The sequence below is a fragment of the Eleutherodactylus coqui genome, chromosome 2 (genome assembly GCF_035609145.1).
Source record: "Eleutherodactylus coqui strain aEleCoq1 chromosome 2, aEleCoq1.hap1, whole genome shotgun sequence".
NCBI classification, from domain to species: domain Eukaryota; kingdom Metazoa; phylum Chordata; class Amphibia; order Anura; family Eleutherodactylidae; genus Eleutherodactylus; species Eleutherodactylus coqui.
The window spans coordinates 47,957,454-47,977,711 of record NC_089838.1 but is presented as its reverse complement, the minus strand read 5'-3'; the positions used below and the strand labels follow the sequence as shown (position 1 = coordinate 47,977,711).

Here is a 20,258-nt window from a genome sequence, read left to right as displayed (position 1 = left end):
GTAGTTATATTCTTGTACATAAGGGGCAGTATTATAGTAGTTTTATTCTTTTACATATGGATATTATTATAATAGTTCTATTTTTGTACATAGGGAGCAGTATTTTAGTAGTTATATCCTTGTACATAGGGAGCAGCATAATAGTAGTTATACTCTTGTACATAGGGAGCAGTATTATAGTAGTTATATTCTTGTACATAGGGGGCAGTATTATAGTAGTTATATTCTTGTACATAGGAGGCAGTATTATAGTAGTTATATCCTTGTACATAGGGAGCAGTATAATAGCAGTTATATTCTTGTACGTAGGGAGCAGTATTATAGTAGTTATATTCTTTTACATAAGGGGCAATAGTACAGTAGTTATATTCTTGTACATAGGAAGCAGTGTTGCAGTAGTTATATACTTGTACATAGGAAGCGGTATTATAATAGCTATATTCTTGTGCTCTACTTTGTCAATAGCGCTTGTGTAGAGGTAGCGTTTTGAATTTGAACAATCATCTCTTTCTAGGCGCTCTGTTACATTCCGAAGTATTATAACAAGCGGTTATTACAACCCTTCATCCTCCAGCAATGATCAGCGATTATATTTGTGATAATATTGCTGTCGATCAGGATCCCGTGGGGAGTTAACAGATCAGACGCTATATTAGGGGTTATCCTACAGAGCGTTGAATGCAAAGCCGAGGTGATTCGCAGTGCTTAATAGATTGTGCCATAGTCTACTTCCATCCAAAGCTGCTGTCACAGATTACATATGTTGTCGAGGCTAGTGTCCGTCTTCCTCGCCTCACCGCTGATGTATCTGTGCATTGTGTGCGTTTGACCTTTTATTCTTTCTTGTTTTCCCAGTTTTAAGGCAAGATAAACGCAGTCGCATGACACAAGATGGAGCCGCAGCTGACAAAATATGTGAGCCTCGTGAAGATGGAGGAAATGGCGCCACGTTTCACAGAACCCTCGAAGGGTAAGTATGGTGGCCTTTACAGAAGGGGAATTTATTTCCTGAATGGATCTAATGAAGTTCATAACAATATGGCTGCCAGATCTGTGCTGAATCTCCCAGCATGCTCTGCAAGCTAATAATCGCCATATTGGTGTAGCCTGAGTGTATGAAACACATGTTGCACACGGATACAATTACCATTCGCGGCAGCAGTTTCCATCCATGTTCCCTGTTGCCGCTGCAGGTGGTCACATGACACAAACCCAGCTCACCGCCATCTTCATGAGAACAGGAAAGGTGCTGCATTATTACTAATTTGTGCATCTTTTCTTTAGGTCCAAAAACTTATTCGGTGGAGGAAGCGGTGGAGACCATCGGATTTGGCCGCTTCCATATTATGTTGTTTCTGATTATGGGCAGCACGGGAGTGAGTATGATGTGACGGAGAGTCCCTTAGTGAAGCCACTGGTTGCCCAGTTATGAGGACATCAGCAATGACCATTTATTTTCTTCCTGGCAGATCGCCGAGGCCATGGAGATTATGCTCTTGGCCGTGATCTCCTCCTCCATTCGCTGTGAGTGGCGTCTTCAGAGCTGGCAAGTGGCGCTGGTCACTATGGTGCGTAAACTGGACAGATGGAATATAATAGCTGCTATGTAATAAAGTACAATAACTATCCTGAGTTATCCTCCAGAGCTGCACTCACTATTTTGCTAGTGGAGTCACTGTGTTCTCACATTGCTTATCCTGTATTATACTACAGAGCTGCACTCACTATTCTGCTGGAGTCACTGTGTACATATATTACTTATCCTGTACGGATCCTGAGTTATATCATGTATTATATTCCAGAGCTGCACTCACTATTCTGCTGGTGGAGTCTCTGTGTACATACATTACTTATCCTGTACTGATCCCGAGTTACATCCTGTATTATATTCCAGAGCTGCACTCAGTATTCTGCTGGTGGAGTCACTGTGTACTCACATTACTTATCCTGTACTGCTCTTGAGTTACATCCTTCATTATACTCCAGAACTGCACTCACTATTCTTAGTGACTGCAGCAGTAGAGTAATGAGTGAAGCTCTGGGGTATAATACAGAATGTAACTCAGGCTCAGTATAGGATAAGTAATGTATGTACACAGTGACTACAGCAGAAGCAGAATAGTGAGTGCGGCTCTGGAGTATAATACAGGATAAGTAATATAATGTATGAACGTTGTGACTCAGTTGTATTCGTTGATTATTCTATATGTGACTTCTTGTCAGATTTGCACAGTTGTTCATGTTTTGCAGATGGTTTTCCTCGGATATATGATCTTCAGTATTGTCCTGGGACTTCTGGCGGACAGATATGGTCGTCTTAAGGTTGGTGAAGCTGCGCACTGCTGACAAGCTTGGTTCTGCTGAGTGGCGGTTTATATGTGCGGGTTTTGGGCGCTTCTGATGTGTCAGTCATGGGGTAGATGGGAGCAGCGGAATGACGGCAGGTAAAGTAGGCTTTGTCTGCCAAATTTCAGTCTTCTTACATGATGTGATTTTATTCTTGCCCCAGATCCTGTTCATATCCTTCCTGTGGGGGGCATACTTCTCCTTGCTCACCTCTTTCGCTCCAACGTACGGCTGGTTTGTCTTCCTGAGATGTATGGTCGGTTGTGGCTTCTCAGGTCATGCACAAGGGTTAGTAACGGTCCATCCTCCATGACTCCTCCCTACATCTTCATGACCCCAATTTGGCAGGCTCCACCCTCTTTATTTGTGATTACTAAGCTCCTCCCAGCAAGGGAAAACATTTATTTTATAGTAGCTGGAAATGATGCATCCTGGGAGATACATTATCTGCCCTATACATTATTTTTATTATTTCGCAGCCTCATCATCAAAACAGAATTTTTGCCGAAGAATTTCCGTGGGTTCATGCTGCCGCTAACGCAGGTAAGACCCCCAAAGCCTAAATAAGGTAAAGGAGGGACCCTGATATTCGGCACCGATCAGCTCCCTTCTCCCTGCAGCTCTTCTGGCTGGGGGGGTCATTACTTATCATCGGCTTGGGCTCAGTGGTCACCCCCACTCTTGGCTGGCGCTGGCTTGTACGTTTTGCTTCCATTCCCGGCATCATCCTCATCCTCGTCTTCAAAGTAAGACATTTTTCTCTCTTACAGTTCAGGTCGAAGTTTCCAAGTTATCGGTTGTGACATAATTTGCCTCTTTTCCCACAGTTCGTCCCTGAGTCTGCAAGATTCAATGTTTCCGTGGGAAGACAACAGGCGGCAATGGACACGTTGGGAAAAATCGCCAAAATGAATCGATCAAAGATACCGGAGGGAACAATCCATGAACCAGTGTCAGTAAGTCCTGATTAGCTGATGACTGTGAACTCCAGTCACCTCCAGAGCTGCAGTCACAATTCTGCCAAGGAATCTGTCCGACGCAGCATTAGTCCTATAATACAACCACAATTCAAAAAAGTTCCGCAGCTCCGCCGCTTGTCCTGCACTTTTTGGCGGCCAACAGAACTTCACTTCTTGGTTGCGGGGTTCATATATCCCACCTCCAGGAAGCTATGGCTCTGATTGGTGCAGCGAACACTGTTCTCAGCCAATCAATGCAGCACTCGCTGAAACAATCCCAGCCGTCGCGTTAGTTCAGTGAGTGCTGCATTGATTTGCTGAGAGCAGCTCTGGATGTAACTGGAGCATAAGATGTAACTAAACTAGAGAAGTAAAGCAGAATGAAGATGGCGACAATGATGAGGTGGAACAATGATTTCTTCTCTGACATCTCTGTCTCTGAATACCAACTTTATGTTCCCTTCTTCCCTCCCAGGAGACGACCGGAAGTTTGCTTGATCTTCTGGACCGGAAATATTTGCGCACATCACTGCAGATCTGGGTCATCTGGTAATTTGTTAACTTTTTAATGCTTTGGGCTGCAGTAGGCATCTAAAAGGGGTTTTCATTGCTGGACTGTCTTAAGGACAGGCCATTAATATGCCTGTCTGACCATCCACCTCTATCTTCAGAACACAAGGGGATGCACTTGCTGGATGTGGAGGCTCCTTCATTACACTACGCCATCCAGGTTCATGTGGCAGTCCATAGTATTGCAGCTTAACCCCATTCACCAGAATTGGTGTCAGAACCAGGGATTAGACCCTACCATTGATAACTTATGCTAACCCTTTTTTTCACTGCTTAGGTTGGGAATCGCCTTTGCGTACTACGGCGTGATCCTGGCCAGCTCAGAGCTGCTGGAGAATAATCTGCTGTGCGGGACGGGTCGGGTTGTGGATGTGGTGGAGGGAGATTACAGCCCCTGCTACTGCAACATGCTAAGCCCCTCCGACTACCAAACCATGATTATCAGCACTGTGGGAGAGATCGCCTGTAAGGGCATACAGTAACCAGTCATTCCAGAGCTGTATACCCCTGAGTGCTGTGAGCTCCCCCAAGTGGTGTCTGCATACCCCTGTGTGCTGTGAGCTCCCACTAGCGGTGTCTGTATACTTCTGTGTGCCCCCCCAGTAGTCGCTGTATACTCCCGTGTGCTTTGAGCTCCCCCTAGTGGTGGATGTATACCCCTGTATGCTGTGAACTCCCCCTAGTGGTGTCTGCATACCCTTGTGTGCTGTGAGCTCCCCCTAGTGGTGGCTTTATACTCCTGTGTGCTGTGAGCTCCTCCTAGTGATGTTTGTATACTCCTGTGTGCTCCTCCTATTGGTGGCTAGGTATTAGTGTATGTTGATACCACCAGGAAGTACTGGTGGAGTCAAGATAGACAAGGGGGTGACGTCCCTTGATGCTGATTGGCTGAAGAGGTGGATAGGCTGCAGGTCCTGACAGCCCAACAATGATGTATGGGGAAAGAACACACGGTCTCCCAATGCAGCCAACCCTATTTGGGTATTAGTGTATCTTGACGCCACCGGAAGCTAGGGGTTTGACAGGAGTAACGCCCCTGTCACACCACTAGCTCCCGATAGGGTCAACGAATTAAGGTTCTAGCAGCACAGCGTGGATTGATTTCAGCATGCAGGGCATGCACAAATCAATCTACACTGTGTGCCTGCCTGTGTGTACGCTGCGGTTCAGTCGTTATTTGAGCCAACCCCCCCCCCCCCCCCCCCCGGGTGGCGCCTCAAGGCTCCCTGCCATCCGTTCCCTTACTCCTCTGTACTGACTGCTGTGTCTTACGCCGGCCCACTCTCTGATGCCTGACGGGCGCTCCCCCAGTGGCAGCTCAAAATACTGCGGTCGCCTCTGATGGGTGAGGGCGGCCGCCTCTGTGTGGGGCCGACTGACTGCTCTATCTTGCGGTGGCCGGCTCTCTGATGGCTGAAGGCCGCTCCTCCGCTGACAATACGGATGCCGCCTCTGTGACCCCCGAACACCCGCTTCACCGAAGAAACATCAGAAGACGGCAGCTGCCTCTGTGATAGGTGAGGGCGGCCGCGTCAATATTCTGTTAAGGCCGCTCCAAGGTGAGAATGTAAGTGCTATCCCTTCAGTGGGCCAGCCGGGGAACTCACTTGCACCAGGGGCCGAAGAACACGCTGCGGCAACAGCTCTATGCCTTCTGTAAATAATTTTAGTGCCCTTGTAGGACCTGAGGAATAACAAGCGTTGCAGCCAATCACGTTGAGGGGGCGTCACCCCCTGTCAATCTTGACTCCACCAGGAATTCCTGGTGGCGTCAAAATATACCAATACCCCCTATGTGCAAGGTGCTTCCCGCTGAGCGCCCAAAGTACCTAGTTTGAGAAACATACAGCGGCACCAAGCTCAAACATTGTTCCCCAAAGCGCACAGCGGTGACGGCATCAGGAACAGCACTGCTGCTTGAATCTCCTTCCCCAGCGGCGCAACCCAGTACCTGTAGAGAAGCCACATAAGCAGGCACAGCAGAGCGCCGTGAAGCCGCCACAGCACGGAGTACACAGCGCCCTAGGCAAGACCGTCACTGCTGCCGCCCGCAGTAGGAGGAGAGCTGGGAGGCCATACAGCGCGGGGGAAAGTGACAGAGTGGCGGCCAAAGACTAGCGAGCGAGGAAAAAGCACTCAGCTGCGGCGCCGGAACAGTAGCGCTGCAAGACTACACTAGGGACTCCATAGAGCGCAATGGGAGACACTAACTCAGTGCTGCAGGGAGCCCACAGCGGAGAGGGAAGGTGAGTGACAGCCAGTGCACGCACAGCTATGCCAACTAACACCGAGGCCAGTCACAGGGCACCTAACTTATGCATTCTTGCACCAATTAGGAGTTAGGGGTGTGATAGGGGCAATCCTCCTGTCAAACCCCTACCGTCCGGTGGTGTCAAGATACACTAATACCTGGTGGCTATATACCCCTGTATGCTGTGAGCTCCCCCTAGCGGTGTCTGTATACTTCTGTGTGCTCTCCCTAGTGGTGTCTGTACAGCCAAATGGTAGCTGCAATCAGTTTTCGTCTTCTTTAGTGAACCCTTTTAACATTCTGGGCATTAACCTGATTGGTCGGCGCTGGACACTCGGCCTCACCATGACAACCACCGGCATCTTCTTCCTTCTGCTCATAATCTGCCTGTCACGGTAAGATTGCAGTGAGCATTCTATCCCTGCGGCTGCAACACCAGCTTCTTCAGTCCTGGATGTGACTTTTCTCTCTCCCCAGGACCGGACTCATCGCGATTCTCTTCTGCCTTCGCGCTTTGGTGTCCGCAAACTTCAACACCATCTACATCTACACGGCGGAGGTGACGAGGCCGAAATCTAACCCGAGACGTAACCGCAAGAGTCGACCCCACCCATTATAGCATGGGCACACGTCAATTAGGTGTCATTTATTCCAGAGGCCATGTTTTAGAATGTTTCCTATTGGTCAGGAGTGCATGTCACCTATCACAAGGGGCAGATTTATCACAGGGGTACATGGCGCTGTGTCACCACCTGCTAAATCATCTTGCTTCTATCCGCAGGTTTATCCAACTGTGATGAGAGCGATCGGGATGGGGACGAGCGGCTCACTGTGCCGTGTTGGGGCAATGGCCGCCCCGTTTATAGCACAAGTAAGAGATGCTCAGCTGCAAAATTAATGCAAAAAAAAAAAAAGGTTTTAAAAAAATTTCTAACTTTTCTTTATTAACCCTCACAGGTCCTCCTCAGTACCTCAATTATTGGCGGTGTCTGCCTCTTCGCTATTATCTGTTTTATCTGTGCACTTTCTGCCTTTACACTACCCATAGAGACCAAAGGTCGAGCTCTGCAGGTAAGTGAGCGCTCTGAAACTCAGCTGTCTGATTAGAGGAAGAGCCTGCTGCTGCTTTACACTGTGGAAATTGTTTGTGCCCCCCACAAGTAATTAAGAAATTGCATTTGAGGGCTGCTTTCCAACCTCAGCATGGCTGCAGCCACCACTAGGAGGCGCTCACTACATCTCCCACTCTTATTTTCCTCATAAGACAGGGACAGAAAATATGGTGATGTGCAGTTTGTATGCACTACTAGGCCAAGTTCTCCTATTAACAGGTTTTTGCAGTGTGGGAAGAAACAAGTACAACAGGCAAACTCCAGGCAGTAGTCACCCTTAGCTTTGAACCCAGGACCACAGCTGTAACAGTGCTAATCACTGTGCCATCGTACTGCGCCAAATAAATCTGACAGCAGCAAGCTCATGTCTCTATGTATGTGGTGAGCTCCCCCCTAGTGGTGGTGGCTGTGTGTGTGTGTGTGTGTGTGTGTGTGTGTGTGTGTGTGTGTGTGTGTGTGTGTGTGTGTGTGTGTGTGTGTGTGTGTGTGTGTGTGTGTGTGTGTGTGTGTGTGTGTGTGTGCTGAGCTCCTCCTAGTGGTGGCAGTGCATGTATGTATGTAGTGAGCTCCTCCTAGTGGTGGCTGTATATATGCGTATGCCGTGAGGAGTTTCACCAAGTGGGGGAGCTGTATATATTTGTGTGTCGTGAGCTCCTCCTAGTGGTGGAATATGCAATTTAAATATTTTTTCTCTCTCTATATTTCTGTATGTAGTGAACTCCTCGCCCTAGTGGTGGTTGTATACATCTGTGTGTAGCGTGCTCTTCCTAGTTGTGGCTGTATACATCTGTATGTAGTAAGCTCCCTCTACTGGTGGCTGCATACATCTGTATGTAGTAAGCTCCCTCTAATGGTGCCTGTATATCTGTATGCAGTGAACTCCCCCTAGTGGGGGGCTGTATTTATCTGTATAGACTTGTCTACTTTCTCTTTTGCGTGTCTAAATGTTCCCATTCTCTTTCGTCTGCAGCAAGTGAAGTGAGGCCAGCGTAGAAGAGAAGACTTTATTACAATAGATGTTAGTCGTCACCTCGTTAGTGATACAGACAAACTTCATCGACAGGAAATAAAATTAATTTCTAATCCAAAAACAAGTTTTATCTTCTGCAAACAAAAATCATTCTTCAACCCTCAGAGCAAAGAGAAACGCAACATAGAGGCAGCCAGGAGGCAACCCGCTGCAAAATAAAGGGAAACATGTCCCACGATGGCGGGGGACACGCAGCCAATCAAAACAAAGTGTCCTTTATTTGGAAGTATTAGTGACTCCATAGATGGCACTGCTGAGCTGAAGCCTCTCTGGTATCAGCACCTGCAACTACAACTCCCAGCATGCCCTACTCTAGAACGCCCCTCCCGCCTTAGGTCTCATATGACGATGCTACACGGGGGCCGTCACACGCAGCGCTCCAGCCACATAGTGATCGCCACTGGCCTCACACCCGGCCTCCTGCAACAGTCTGCTATAACTTCTGCTTGATTTGCTTTTATCAAAATCTCTGCTTGCTCTCAGTGAATGAAACCAGATTTACCTCGAGTACATTCAGACGTAGCAGAAATGTGATGGATTATATGCAGCAGAAAATCTGCGCCAATGGGGTGAATGACGACTTTTGTTACCGCAGCATTTCCACCATTTGTAAAAGTAGCGCGAGGCTGGAACCCTGTCCCTGACCCAATCCCTTCTCATAGCTGAGGGTCTGTTACAACTGTATCCAGTCTAGATAATGCTCTAGCCACCTACACTGATACACTGCAACAGCACCGCAGCAGTACAGTTGGATATGTTCGTGCTTCTGTTGGGATTATGTGGAGAACAAATTCAGACAGAATGGGGGGTTATTTATTTATTTTTAATTGTGGCCGGATAGAGAAGCAAAATCACACAGATGTTAAAAAAAAAGGTTTCATTCACTGACAGCAAGCAGATATTAAATGGTTCAGAATAGACGTTTTCAGAATTTTGTTGATACACTGAACCCAAGGAGGCCGCGACACTACAGGCCAGTCCTCCTGCGCCAAGTTCCACCCCATCATGAGACTCTAAACACTAACCAGCAGATGTCATTCAGGGGTGAAAAAAAAAGTATGTGCCCCCCCCCCCCCCCCCACTCCTGCAGTAATACTGACATTTCACACCCCACCACCAGGGGGCGCACTGACTAAAGGCGCTTTTACACTGAACGATCATTGTTAAAATGATATATATTTCAACTGAATGATTTCTCAGGCAGATACAGCGTTGGCTCGTTCCAGCAGGCGGAACGAGAGCGAACGCGCCAATAATGTACCTGCCTCTAAAAACAGGCGTCACGAGAGCGAACGCACCAACAATGACATCACTCGCTCGTCTGAAAATACCTCTATGCCAACCATTAACTAGCAGGAAGAGCCGCCACAAGTGACGTCAGATCGTCTCCGTGGTTCATGGGGCTCCTCAGCTTCACTTTTACAGCACCAATCCCAAGTTACATCACGGTTTATGCAAAGAGCTCACCCAGAGCTGCATTCACAATGCTGCTGATTCACCACATTGCTCTGCTGTCCTGCATAGCAGGCGTTGTAGAGTTTCCAGAAACCGCAGAGCGCTATGAAGGTGGGGGATGGGGCAAGTCACCAGACTCCTAAAGATGGCCACAAAATGCACTGCAGGTGCAATGACATCCACACGGACTTCAGTATCAAGGGGGTGTGTGCGCGCGTGTGTGTGTGTGTGTGTTGAAGACCTCTGAAATGCATAAAGGAGGATCACCGATCAAGTAAAGGTTTTTCTGTTGCAACAAAAGGTTATCATCGTTCTCATCGAACATTGGAAATTAAACAAACCTCAGAGCGGAAGACGTCGTGTGGAGGCGGGAAAAACTGCAGGATGAAAAGCGGGAGGAGTGCGAAAGTCGGGAACACATAACGGGAAAATGCTCATAGCAAATTAGCCCAAGTCACATGTAGAATCGTCTCCAGAAATGCATCAGTTATCCTGCATGTCACTACAAAAGCAGAATACCGAGTGCTGCTCTGGAGTATGTATATATACAGTACTTCTCCCGAGTTACATGCTGTATTATACCCCAGAGCTGCACTCACTATTCTCCTTGTGGAGTCACTGTGTACATACTACATTACTTATCCTGTACTAATCCTGAGTTACTCCACTAGCAAAATAGTGAGTACAGCTCTGGAGTATAATACAGGATGTAACTCAGGAGCAGTACAGGATAAGTAAATGTACACAGTTACTCCAGAGCTGCACTCACTATTCTGCTGGTGAAGTATAATAAAAGATGTAACAAGATACAAGATATATATGTACAGTGACTCCACCAGCAGCAGAATATTGAGTGCAGCTCTGGAGTATAATACAGGATGTAACTCCGGATCAGTACAGTATAAGTAATGTATGTACACAGTGACTCCACCAGCAGTATAGTGAGTGCAGCTCTGGAGTATAATACAGGATGTATCACAGGATAAGTAAGATATGTACACAGTGACAGCACCAGCAGAATAGTGAGTGCAGCTGTGGAGTATATTACAGGATGCATTGCAGTTGCTCATCTTCGTATAGAGATTACTTCTATACGTGAGCTGTATAACGGTGATTGGCCGCTCTTTACTCTAGCGGACCCCATGACATCACATGGCCCATCGGGCAATTCCATATCCTGACTTGACTGCTGCGGTATATAGAGAGTATGCAGATACGTTCCGCTTGGAATTTCCGTCTCCCTCCAAAGAGTTCACATTAGATTCTGGTCAGAGATTCACCAAACCTCAGTAATGCGAGATGATCTGGAGCATCTAGGAACGTTTGCTTCTCAGCAGCTGAACATTTCAGGTCCATGAAGAGAAGACTGAAGGTGGTGAAGCTGAAGTTATAAAAAAAGGGGCGGGGCAGCGGCATCCATGTTGCGTCCGTCTTGCTGCGGCGCCGCTCTCCTGTCCGGGTTTCAAGTCTCAGGCTCACAGCCATTTCCAAAAATAGTTTTGAGCAGCTACCCTCGTATGTACACGCCACGCTACAAACTAAGTTCATTTGAAAAATATGCGCTCGTCCCCCTTGAAGCGCTTTTTCCGCGGCACCACAAAGTCGTCAGTCTCTTCTTCGCTGACGCCAAAGTCGTAAGTTAATTTGGGGAATTTCTTCTCACGGTAAATGTTTGCCAGCAGCTCCTCAAAGTACGACTCCAACTTGATGCCGGCAGTGGCCACCTCAGACTCAGGCTGCGGGAGGAAGAACGCCAATAGTTAACCGCATGCAAGATACGACCAAGGCGCTGCTCGCAGCTGGCGGTTGTTCCGTCCGCCTTACTGTAGTCACAATCAGAGCTGCATACAGGAAACAGGAGAGAAGTCAGCAGGGAGAAGAGATAAGGAAATATTTTAGGAGTGTGGCTAAGGCGCATACCACCTTCAAGGGGCATGGCCTGCTAGAGGGTGGAGACATCTAGGAGGCATGACCCAAACTCCCACTACCTCCTAGGGGGTGCAGCCAGGGCTCTCACCATCTCAGTATCAAACTTATCCAGGCGGCAGTAGTGAGATTGTACAGTCAAGATTATAGAAATGCAGCTTTGAATGTGACTGGAGGATAAGAGATGCAATTCATAATCTGTATTACATTCCTCGCCACTCTCACCTCATTGAACTCAGAGCAGTTCCTAAAGATCAAATATACATCGCTGACAAATTCTTCCGGCCGCGAGTAGTGTGGTGAGCCGTTCAGCTGAAGCTTCCGCTTGATGTGCGATAAATCCATTGGACTCTTGATTATCCGGTAATAATCGGGCACCTGAAAGGCGACACAATCACAGTCTACGGGTTGTGCTTTGTTGCTCCCCGCTACTAACCTTCATTGTAGAACCGCCCCCATGGCAACTCCTTAGGTCACTTACCGTCAGAGGGACGGGGTCCTGGAAAGGCAGACTCATCTCGTGACAGAAGAGGTACAGGAGGATCTGCTCGCACTTCTGCAGACACAACAGGGGAGGGACATTAATATCTGATGACACCGGGTTTTACCGACTGATGGGGAGAACACTTACTCTCTGGTCGATGGCCGTCATGATTGACACCCCCCCTAGCTTCCTCTTCTCCGCCAGCGCAGGGTCGTCACAGTCATATTCCAATTCTGGCTTGGAAAGGTCCCGGCAGAAGGTGCAGAACCAATTACCACTGCAAGAGAAGAGGGCGGAGTCAGCATCTGATAACCAATTTGTGGGCGGAGTATATATAGGGAGCTTTCGATCCCTTCGCTGGGTCACTACAGCGAGTCAGTAACCTGCTGAAGTTACATTTAATCACAGCCAATCCCCTGGTAACTTAGTCCTGCTCACACAGCTGATGAGGTTTGTTAAAAGATATCAGTGCGGAGTTACCTGTACTGATACATTGCAGCAAATCAATCAGGAGTGACTGTAACAAACCCTCAGCTGTGAAGTATTAGAGCAGTCAGACATCTCAAGTACAGGACAGATAACTGGTATTTGAGACTTAACATGTTTAGTAGTTCTGCACCACTTTCTTGATGAAGTCAACCCCTTCGCCATAGTAGTCATCTTCCTGGACTGAACTGCTGCTCCGCCCCGAAAACTAGTGACGGAGGCCTTAATGGATGCAAATCCGGGAGGTGCAGGAAACTAGCGCAGAGTTTCAAGACTGCCCTTCCGTCGCGTTTATTTTCATGACGGAGTCTTCTAGGAAGACAACCTCTGTGGAAAGGGCAATACTACTATATAGTGGAATAGCGCCTGAGATGGTGTAAAAAGGTAGGAAGTCTCACCTGGTGTGGACAGCTAGGTACCCTATGGTTCCAGCTGCCTCACCTTTGGTTGTAGATGCCTGGTGGCATCCGCTATTTCAGAGGAAAGCTGCAGGATATACAGGGGTCTTCACCAGGAGGACCCTCCTGTGTAAAGGATAAAAAAAAAAAAAAATAGAACTAGGTATTATCCCTAGGTATATACCCCTCGCTCAATGTAAGTGACTCATACAGTGGCGTATTTGTGGGGCTATTCTGATTCAATTAAGGAATCCTATGAGCGCAGGGTTTTTTATAACCTAGTACCATTTTCTATGGAAAGGGGGTGTAGTTTAATATATATAAAAAAAAATATAGATAAACACTGCGCAAAAAGCTACGATTGATGATATCAGAGTATTTGTAAGACATCAGTCTCCTGCAGCCAGATAAGATGGCGGCCACCGGTTCCTCACCTGGGGAAGTTCATCAGCGTCGGCACGTGGCAGGAGAGGTGGAACACTTTGGGACACTTCTCGCAGCAGAGCAGCTCGCCTCCGTTTTGACACACCGCACACCAGTCTTCGTTGGGGTCGTCTTCTTTTCCGCCGCTTTCTGTCACATGGTTCTGAGACATCCAGTCGCTGGATCCCGACAGCAACCCTTCCTGGACCACGTGGCGGTCACCGGTGCTGTCTGGCGTGTCTCTCCGTGGCGCCGTGTCCAGTTTCGTAGTGCGGTTGCAGTTTCTGTCGAGCAGCATGGAGGTTAAGAGGGTTCCTGAGTAATTGGTCTGTAAGAAAAGACAGAAACAGATTGAGCAACGAAGCAGAGTCGTTGATAAAGTGTGTAGGGAGATATGCAGCAGCTGTCAGGACCTGCTGGGAGTTGTAGTATTATTAGAGGATAGCTTACGTTGCGGGATCGCTGCTGTTGACGCCGGTTCGCCTGTTTGACCACCACTATGGGATAATCAAGCGTCTCGCTGTCAACGCTGTTCTCAGACTTGATTTTGATGGGCTCGAGCCTAACAACCGGCACTTTGTGGGTGGAGTCGGCGCCTCCGCTTGGTTTACTAAAAGACCCTGTGCTGTTGAACAGATCATAAGAATCCGATTAGGATTCGCACCCGATACGCTGATTAACCATCCTGCATCACCAGGAAACACGCGCTTACCTCTCCCGACTGCCCACACTGGACGCGCTGGAGGTTCGGATCGGAGGGTGAAGGGCGGCCATGTAACCTGAATCGAAGAGAAGGCAATTGTTACAAGGAAGACCAGTCAGAAGGGAGCAATACAACCACAAGAGGGGAAACAGAAGGTCTCTGTACCTAGGGGGGATGGCACAGAGGAATTGGGGGACTGGACGGTTCGGTGAGATGCCATCCGCTGCTGGTGACTCTCCATGGCAAGGTCTTTACGCATCAGCTTGTCCATCATGACATGATCGGTGCTGTCGATCTGTAAGAGGCAGGCGGTGATAATCGCAGTCATGGACAATTTATACAATGTGAGAGGGAGATTAGATTGCGAGCTCCTGTGGTGAGGGGCGAAGGGAGTGATACATTGTGTGTGATGGTGGGTGTGGGAGGGGGGATTAGATTGTGAGCTCCTGGGGTGAGGTTGCACACAATGTACCACTCCCATCATCCCCGACCCCAGGAGTTCACAATCTAATCCCCCCTACCACCACACAATGTATCACCCCATCACTAATAAAACCACAAAAACTTTAATTCATACAAATAAAAACACGCGTTAGGCTAGAATTTGGCATCTAGAAGAACTTTTGACGCGTTTCTGGCCTGTCCATGCGCCCTTAGTCACAGCAGAGTAATAGGATCAGACAATAAAACAAGTGATCATGTGATACAACACCCTAAAAGCAGCTGCGCACAATACCAGGGCGAGCAGTCGCATCCTATCTGTCCACAAGTCACTAGCAAACAGGTGTGGACAAAAGGTAAATCGCGTCACTAGATCGATGGCAGATGCATTCTGAGAACCGTAACTTGCGCACCATAGGCAGCATAGAGCATGGGAGTATATGTGGAGAGGATGAAGCACCCGGTGCCATTGAAGGACACCAGCGTGTGCAAAAACAATCCACCGGATTGTGAGTCGCCATGAATGTGCATTAAAAAGATCCTCAGGGTTCAGTTGTGCCACATATCAAACGTGTATAGAACGGGGAACCGCAGCACTAAATGCAAGACAACTAGAAAGCAGATACATGGAAACCACCACACAGAATGGAATAGGACCGCAATAAACACGACACGCAGGAGCCGCACGGAAATATGTAAAACGGCCAATAAGATTCCGCCACAATCCTAATTCACATTTTAGACGTCCATGAAAGCAAAAACCAGTTCTTTAAATTCGGGTTACTCTGCTGGGCGGTCGCATCTGTGGGGGTTTAAGGCAACAGGATTAGGACCCCAAGTACGTGACCCCCACAAAGCAAGTGTGCCCTCTGCAGTAAATATGCCCTTTGTCACCCCTCGCTTGTAAATGTGCCCTTTCACCTCTCTACCTTGTAAATGCGCTGTAAAAGTGCCTCCGCACAGCAAGTGTGACCATCACCCCCCCCCCCCAGGAATGCTTCCCCTCTGTGTCCCCAGAAGATAAAGGTGGCCAAGGAAGTCCCTAGCGGCAGTCCTGCGGCTGCACCCCCACTCACAGCTGGAATCCTCCTCCCGTTCCTTCCAGGCAGGGGCAGATTCAGGCGCTGCACCAATCGGGGCTGCAGCATGAGACCAACGTCAGAGAAGGGGCTGGGAGGAGAGCCGGCATCTCTAGTTAGAATGGCGTTCCAGACACACAGTCAATCTTAATAGCTTGCTGACGCATGTACCGTGTCCACACCGTTACAGCCGACACACCGTAGGGGAGAGCACCACCGCTGGAATACTGGCCAGTTGCCGCGATTGCACGGTTCTAGAGAGACATCAGCAGTGACGTCCTGTACATTAGGTGACGCCACTTGTCATGTAATATTTTGGGAGTGCAGTGAATCAGCGCGTCAGGGGCAGAATGGGGGATCTATTAGGGGTATGAAATAACTCAGTCCCGCTGACATTTTACAAGTCCCACGTTTATCTGCACGCCATTAGTATTCTGTGACTTTTTGGCGATTTTTGTTCACACAAGAGATTTGACTGTATAGTTTAAGCGGTTGCATTTGTCATTTTTTGCTTTCATGGATGCCTATAAGCTCTGAGCTGGGCTGCTGTCCATGGACAATAGTGCACTGCGTTACTCATGGCGATAATCCGGCCGCAAGTAACACAGTGCATGCTTTCCAGCCCCCTGTCCACGAGCGGAGAATCAGAGCGATTCTCCGCTCCCCGGACTCAAATAGCGCCATGCTGTGATGGACAGGGGGCCTTATGATCGTCGGGTTATTTATATTAAGCAGAGTCTTCTTGGCTGTTCTTTCCATTTCCGTGAGGCTCTTGATATTTGTGTGTTTCGCTTCTAATTGTGGTCTTATTCCGGACCAGAACATGTGCCGGCTGTTCTCTGGTTCATAGGTTTGGCGATTACATTGTTTTTTGATGTCTAGTATGCTTGTGGTCCGCTGTTCTGTATGTGTGCATTGTGGCACAACTGAACCCAGCGGACCGTCTAACACGCTATGCGCAGATACACGCATTGCTGGCCGACTCTGCCGATGCTTAACAAGTAGCACAACCAAACGCCGTGGATCTTTTTACCTCCCATGCGCATACATGGCAACGCGCGATCTGATGAATTCTTCTGCACACGCTGGTATCTTTCAATGGTGCAGGGCGCTTTATCCTTCTGTCTCGCCGGACGTTCTATTTGCACACTAAGTGTCACTAAGTAGATTTACTGCACTTCTGATTAGATGTGACATTCACTAATTAATCATTCAGAATGTGCCCGCCAGCGATCCAGTGATGCGATTACCTTTTATCCATACCTGTTCGCTAATAGGATGCGTTTGGTCTCCCTGCTATTGTGCGTAGCTGCTTTTGGGGTGCAATGTTATTTCTTTGCTATGACTAAGAGCGTAGACTCTCCAGAACCGCGTCGGACGTTTTTGTAGATGCAAAAAAAAAACAAAAACAAAAACAAACAAAAACAAAAAACAAAACAGTCTGACGCATGTTTAATAGTTATATGAATTAAAGTTTTCGTGGTTTTATTCTATGTTTTCAAGCAAAAGGATCAGCTGCAATTTCATTTTCCCATAGTTGTTCCCACTAGGCCAAGTGCTTCATCCCGTGGTCTTGAGGCTATGATTAGTGCGCTGTTATTCCCCTCCTTCGTATTACCCCCATCATCCCTGACTCCAGTTCACCATCTCCCTTAATGTCTTGAGGCCAGGGATGATGGGAGTTCTGGTTCGCGGACTACTTACATCCGGCAGAGGAGGGAGGTTGAAGGAATTTGCTGCTGAAGACACCAACTCCATTACGGGTGAGGAGAGACGTTTCCCATCGCCGCCGGCCACGCTGGTGATGGTCGGACTGGATGGGGTGGAGCTGCCACTGGCCACTGGGTTGAGGTTTTGGTTTCCACTGATCTGCCACTAGAGGAGATGGCCGGTTAGCGGAAACAATATTTTTAGGGTTATTCAACCTTTTAATTTACTTTGTTTCCTTCCTGCACAAATTCCTGCTTGCTGTAAGTTAACAGCAACAAAAGCCTGAAGTTTGCCCACTTGAAGCCAAAATGACAGATCTGACTCATTGCTACAAGCACCACAACTAAGGAAGCCTTTCATTCCAGGGTGGAAACAAAAACATCCTTATTCACAGACAGCAAGCAGAGACTTTGCAAATGAGGAAAACAAAGCAGGAAGTCCATTATAAAGTGGCAGAAGTGTTGGCGAAAATACCTGGGGGCGGCACTGTACCTGCTTCATGACATTCGGGGCAATGTAGGGCGCTCTCGTTGGGTTGGGAGCAGCAGCTCTTCTGGGCATGTTGTGCATATGAAGCTCCGACGTCGGGTAGCGCAGAGGCTGCTGGGACATAACCATCCCGTTGGCCCGCGGGTTCATATTCTGGACAGTCATGAAACGCTGTCCCTGTAACCACATACAAAGGTCCGCTTAGGAGCTGTAAAACGAAGAGCATTATAATGAAGACTCGCAGGGGAGTGGACAACCTACCTGACCACCGGCCAGTGGCTGATGGCCCGCGGGGCCTTGGACTCTCGGATTATTTACCACCATGGGCTGAGGAGGTGGGTTGGCATTTGGCCGTCGCTGTCCCTGCTGCTGCTGCTGGCGCTGGGCGAGGAGCTGCTGGTGCATGTGCTGCAGGCGGAGCTGTGCCAGGTTGATCTGTGTTGGGAATTTGGAGAGCTGCTGGTTGGGCGCAGTCCCTTGAGAATTGTGGACATCCATAGGAGTCGTCTGCTGAGCGGGCTCCCCCTCCTCAACAACTAGGGAGCCTGCGAGAGAGACTGATTTCAACAAGGATGCTATATCCACCAGCACCCCAGGCCCCTCCCCACCATAGCAGAGGTCCCACCCCCAAAGCCCTTCCCACCATAGCAGAGGCCCTGCCTCCCCACCAGTCCCCACCCCCTCCCCACCACAGCAGTTGCCCCGCCCCCAACACCCCTCCCCACCACAGCAGAGTCTGCTTTTACCTAGGCTGAAGATATGCTGTGCCCAGGAATTGGCATCACATAGAAACTGAACATTGTTGGTTATGGGGATGACATCCCAGCGGGCGCGCAGCAGGTGCCGCAGCCGATACGTGATCTGCAGGAGAAATTATATTACTTTCAACCTGTAACCAAAGGGGAAAGCTGCCTCGGAAACCGTGCAACAGCCTCCACCATCCAGAAGAGGCAGTAAGGATGCACTTACCAAGCGCTTACTGTACAGGAGCGCCGTGCTGCTGCCGCTAGACACCGCCCACTTGGAGAAGTACACCACATGCTCCAGCTGCTTGGAGAAGATGTCCACCTCGCTCTGCTGCTTTAGGAGCTTCATCCTCCGCTCCTTGGCGAGTGCCTGAGGAAAAGCAATGGTTTAGAGACGGAGTAACATGCACTGCAGCAGCATAGTGAGCGCAGCTCTGGAGTATAATATAGGATAAGTGATGCATGTTCACAGTGACACCCCTATTTATGTAGATAAGTTCTATAGGCGATTGGTAACCTGGTGCCAGGAGGTTGGAGCAGTTCACCAGAAGAGATAGGTTGACAGTCTTTACCTCCAGCTGCTGCAGCAGGGCTTTGCCTTTCTTATTAATCTCCACCATTAGCGTAAAAATGGCGACTTTGATATCTTGCTCCACCTGCTTTTGATTTTGGTTAACTTCAAGGATTCTGAGGGAGGAAAAAAAAAAAGCACTTAAATGAGACGCTGCAGGAACACGAACTGTCAGAGCTGAAATATCATCCAATTAAAAAGGAGAGAGGCGTTTCGTGTGCAGCTGGAGAGCGCCAGCGGCAGTAGCGGACAGGGACATTTACTATACTGACTGCAATGCAGCAGTGGGAAATGTGATAGCTGAGAACACGAGCCGCATCCTGAACCCCCCGGAACCTCTCTTCGGCTCTGGGATTTTCTGCACCAGATGACCCTTTTATACAATTCGCCATCCTATCCTGTAAGTTACGTACCGCAATATAAGCAGATATAATGTATCCCACCGCAGCGCGACCCCCCTCGTCCTGTGGAACGCACCTGTTTTGGATTTGGTCTCCGGTGAATTTGATGTACTTATTCTTCTCGATGAGTTTGGCTATGAGGGTGTCGATGGTCACCTTCTGGCTCTGGAAAGCCTCCTCAATAAACTGGTACCTGAGCGGAGAGAAAGACCTCCGATGATGCCACAAAGGACTTTAAACCTGCACATAAATATTAACCCCTTAGTGACCAAGCCTGTTTGCGCCTTAATGACCAGGCCAAATTTTGCAAATCTGACATGTGTCACTTTAACATGGAAAAACACCAGAAAGGTTTTGCATATCCAAGCGATTCTGACATTGTTTTTTCGCCACATGTTGTGCTTCATTTAGGCGGAAAAAATAGACCGATAGAAATTGTGTTTATTTATTAAAAGCGCCAAAATTGGGAAAATTTTGAAAAAATCGTCATTTTTTCACATTTCCAACTGCAATATCTTAAATATGTGCAAACATAATATAGAAATTTTTGCTAAGATTTATATTTCCACCCGTTTACTTTATTTTGGGCGCACATTGGAAAAACTTTCGTTTTTTTTTAACTATTTAGGAGACGTACAAATTTAACATTACTTTTTAGCATTTTGAGGAACACTTTGT

The 20,258-nt window shown here is 48.2% G+C and overlaps 2 protein-coding genes across 3 annotated transcripts in view; one reads left to right on the top strand and one right to left on the bottom strand.

The window, feature by feature from the left end:
- The first annotated feature begins 867 nt into the window (after positions 1-867).
- On the top strand, positions 868-8,347 carry SVOPL (SVOP like). The gene is made up of 15 exons (XM_066590796.1): positions 868-970; positions 1,285-1,376; positions 1,470-1,568; positions 2,251-2,322; positions 2,510-2,634; positions 2,826-2,889; positions 2,967-3,092; positions 3,174-3,302; positions 3,781-3,854; positions 4,153-4,340; positions 6,410-6,521; positions 6,604-6,685; positions 6,908-6,997; positions 7,084-7,197; positions 8,209-8,347. Exons 1-15 carry the CDS (start codon positions 892-894, stop codon positions 8,218-8,220), a joined length of 1,458 nt encoding a protein of 485 aa, XP_066446893.1. The 5' UTR covers positions 868-891; the 3' UTR covers positions 8,221-8,347.
- Positions 8,348-9,342: 995 nt separating this feature from the next.
- The window catches only part of TRIM24 (tripartite motif containing 24), a 44,732-nt gene continuing 33,816 nt past the window's right edge, over positions 9,343-20,258 (bottom strand). Inside the window, exons 5-19 of one of the 2 annotated variants that reach the window (XM_066590794.1) lie at positions 19,657-19,773; positions 19,181-19,295; positions 18,832-18,978; positions 18,609-18,723; positions 18,124-18,407; positions 17,848-18,039; positions 17,368-17,538; positions 14,309-14,438; positions 14,153-14,219; positions 13,891-14,065; positions 13,452-13,768; positions 12,281-12,410; positions 12,131-12,205; positions 11,875-12,027; positions 9,343-11,459 (exon numbers count right to left, since the gene is read on the bottom strand). In XM_066590794.1, the coding sequence (XP_066446891.1) occupies positions 11,268-11,459; positions 11,875-12,027; positions 12,131-12,205; positions 12,281-12,410; positions 13,452-13,768; positions 13,891-14,065; positions 14,153-14,219; positions 14,309-14,438; positions 17,368-17,538; positions 17,848-18,039; positions 18,124-18,407; positions 18,609-18,723; positions 18,832-18,978; positions 19,181-19,295; positions 19,657-19,773 (2,380 nt within the window). In that variant the 3' untranslated portion in view covers positions 9,343-11,267. The remainder of the gene's footprint in view (positions 11,460-11,874; positions 12,028-12,130; positions 12,206-12,280; positions 12,411-13,451; positions 13,769-13,890; positions 14,066-14,152; positions 14,220-14,308; positions 14,439-17,367; positions 17,539-17,847; positions 18,040-18,123; positions 18,408-18,608; positions 18,724-18,831; positions 18,979-19,180; positions 19,296-19,656; positions 19,774-20,258) is intronic. The other variant, XM_066590795.1, reaches the window with a different exon arrangement.